General features: G+C 54.4%; 1 protein-coding gene across 1 annotated transcript; it reads right to left on the reverse strand.

Moving 5' to 3' along the window:
* Nucleotides 1-262: 262 nt before the first annotated feature.
* LOC119340592 (heat shock 70 kDa protein BIP5-like) lies at nt 263-2263 on the reverse strand. Its single transcript, XM_037612519.1, has one exon. It carries the CDS (start codon nt 2261-2263, stop codon nt 263-265), a length of 2001 nt encoding a protein of 666 aa, XP_037468416.1.
* Nucleotides 2264-3545: the final 1282 nt, after the last annotated feature.

Below are 3545 nucleotides of genomic sequence, written 5' to 3' on the forward strand. Positions count from 1 at the left end.
CTGATTTTGATATAAGATGGCGGGCTAGGATACAACACCCTCCTAACCATCTGATTCTCAATCAACTAGAGTTCATCAATTCCAACAATACTCGTAAATAAAAGGATTAGTTATAAACCAATGAGTACGTCATAAAATCATTGTATCACAACTTTATATTATACTAGGAAGGAATGCAATGCAAACGTGCATATGTACATATATTTCTGGGGCAAAAAAAAGAAACTAGTAAATACTATATGATCTAACAAGTTGCATGTGCCTAGAGTTCATCATGATCGTCGTCGTCCTCAGTCGTGTGGTCATTTGGTGCACCTCCAGACCTCTGGTACACCGCCGTGATGATAGGGTTGCAGACATCCTCCAGCTCCCGGAGCTTCTCATCGTAGTCCTCCTTCTCCGCCTCTGCATTGTCATCAAGCCACCCGTTCACATCTCTCACCGCATCTTGGACCTTCTCCTTCTCATCCCTCTCCATTGCGTCGGCCATCTTGCCGTCGACAGTGTTCTTGATTCCGTACACATACGTCTCTAGCTTGTTCCGAGCGTCGACCCTCTCCTTGAGCTTGTGATCCGCCTCGGCGAACTCCTCTGCCTCGCGCACCATCCGGTCGATGTCCTCCTGGCTATGCCGACGGTCGTCGTTGGTGATGGTGATCTTCTCCGACTTGCCGGTGCCCTTGTCCGCCGCCTTCACGTGCAGGATGCCGTTCACGTCCACCTCGAACGTCACCTCGATCTGCGGCGTGCCCCTCGGTGCCGGCGGGATTCCAGAGAGATCGAACTTGCCGAGGAGCCTGTTATCCTTGGTCATGCTCCTCTCGCCCTCGTAGACCTTGATGGACACGGTGGTCTGCTTGTCCTGGTACGTGGTGAACACCTGCGTCTTCTTCGTCGGCACCACCGTGTTCCTCGGGATCAGCTTCGTCATCACGCCGCCGACCGTCTCCATGCCGAGTGTAAGCGGCGCGACGTCGAGCAGGATCATGGTTTTGGTGTTCTCGTCGACGTGTCCGCTCACGATGCTGGCTTGCACGGCGACGCCGTACGCGACGGCCTCGTCGGGGTTGACCCCCTTGTTGGGCTCCTTGCCGTTGAAGTAGTCCTTGAGGAGCTGCTGCACCTTGGGAATCCTGGTGCTGCCACCGACGAGCACGATCTCGTCGATGTCAGCCTTGCTTAGCCCGGCGTCCGCCATGGCCTTCTTCACCGGCACCATCGTCTTGCGGAAAAGGTCGTTGTTGAGCTCCTCGAACCGTGCCCTGGTGAGCGGCTCCGAGAAGTCGACGCCGTCGAAGAGCGATTCGATCTCGACGCGCACCTGGTGCTGGTTGCTGAGCGCACGCTTGGCGCGCTCGCACTCCCGCCGCAGCTTCCCCAGAGCGCGCAGGTCGCCGATGATGTCCCGGCCGTGCTTCCGCTTGATGAGCTTGATGAAGTAGTCCATGAGGCGCTGGTCGAAATCCTCACCGCCGAGGTGCGTGTCGCCATTGGTGGCGAGGACCTCGAAGACGCCATTGTCGATGGAGAGCACGCTGACGTCAAAGGTGCCGCCGCCGAGGTCGAAGACGAGGACGTTCTTCTCGGGCCCCTTCTCGTCGATGCCGTAGGCGATGGCCGCCGCGGTGGGCTCGTTGACGATGCGGATGACGTTGAGCCCTGCGATGACACCTGCGTCCTTGGTGGCCTGGCGCTGCGCGTCGTTGAAGTAGGCCGGCACGGTGACGACGGCGTGCGTGACCTTGTCGCCGAGGTAGGCCTCGGCAGTCTCCTTCATCCTGGTAAGCACCATGGCGCTGACCTCCTCGGGGCTGAAGACGCGCACGTCGCCGTCCTTGACCTGCACCTGGATGTGCGGCTTGCCCTTGCGGTCGACGACGGTGTAGGGCAGCAGCTTGATGTCCCGCTGCACGACGGCGTCGGCGAAGTCGCGGCCGATGAGGCGCTTGGCGTCGTAGATGGTGCGCTCCGGGTTGGCGGCGGCCTGGTTCTTGGCGGCCTCGCCGATGAGGCGCTCGCCTCCGTCGGTGAAGGCGACCCAGGAGGGGGTGATCCGGTTGCCCTGGTCGTTGGCGATGATCTCGACGCGGCCGTTCCGGTAGACGCCGACGCAGGAGTAGGTGGTGCCGAGGTCGATGCCGATGACGGTGCCCGTGCTGCCGCCTTCCGTGGGCGCAGCGGCGGAAGCAGCAGCTGGGATCGCGAGAAGCAACGCGGCGAGGAGCGTAGCCAACATCCAGCACGTCGACGCGGAACGAGCCATGTCGACTGACTTGTTTTGCTTCGTCTCTGTTCCTTTTTGGAGAGGAAGAGGAGGCCGTCGTACGTATTTATTGCGTGCGTGCGTGCGTGCTGCGTAAGGAGGAATCGGCCTGAGGCGGTCTCCGACTCCTGTTTAAACTTGGACGCGTCACGTTGGTGATCTCCGCCGTGAGTTCTGCCGATCTGACGGTTAACAAGATGCCGTGACGTGTCGATGCGAAGGCACACGTATGCATGTCGTTCCCGACTCGATCGATGATACAAGAACGTCAAAAAAAAAATTGAGCAACGATAAGAACGTCGATGTGTTTAGTTTTCGGTTTTCACTTTGTTTATGGGCCTTTCACGGCCTTCTGTTTATTCAAGTATGAGCCTCATGGAAGCTTTTTACGCTAAAAAATACTAACTGATTCTGAAAAGGGAAATGCTTGGTTTCAGCCGGCGGATCGGACGCGGGCGTACGTCGCCTCGTCCCTGCGACGCGTGTCCCGCGGACTCACCTCGCATTGTATCTTGCGGTTTTGCAATTAAGCCCTTGTTGCAGTCTGCCCATCGCAACAACTCGTACTGCCGCAATTCTTCAAATCATCATGCCACAATTCTTCAATAAACATGTTCCACCACAAGAATCAAACACAACTCTTCACCACAATTCTTAAAATAAGAAGTTGTTGAATCTAATCCAAGAAAGCCAACAATGCACCCAATCATGATACATCAGTGTTCACCACGCCGTCCTTTTTTAGGGAGATCTAGTCTGGATGGTCACGGGGAATCGACGCAACTCTCTCATAAGTAGCCTTAGTGCTCATCACTTCATCCTGCAGAAGAGTAAGATCTTGCATTTCAAATAGATGGCACTTGAATAAAAAAATCTACAACGGGCAACAAAACAAGAGCCCATCAGGCACTCGTTGGAACTGATCCACACCACCCATAAAACATCATGTTTAGCAATAACCCAATACTACTAGCTCAGGTTTATAGATACTGGAAATACAAAGGAAACCAAGCAACACTACAAGATCCATTGATCGGTATTCTCGCCATCCAAAGATTGAAAACAACCTTACCTACTATTCCTCAATCTCTACAATCTAACAACAGGAGCAAGGCATGCATAGGAACACTATGCACTACATTGTATAGCAAAATCACAACAACCTAAAGCCTACATATGGACCACACTGACTGAGAAGATTATCAACAATGGACAACAACACTAGTCCCTCCATCACAACAACCTAAATTCAGAACCAAACAGGGCTACAAGCTCCATCGAT

Source organism: Triticum dicoccoides, chromosome 7B (genome assembly GCF_002162155.2).
Source record: "Triticum dicoccoides isolate Atlit2015 ecotype Zavitan chromosome 7B, WEW_v2.0, whole genome shotgun sequence".
NCBI lineage: Eukaryota > Viridiplantae > Streptophyta > Magnoliopsida > Poales > Poaceae > Triticum > Triticum dicoccoides.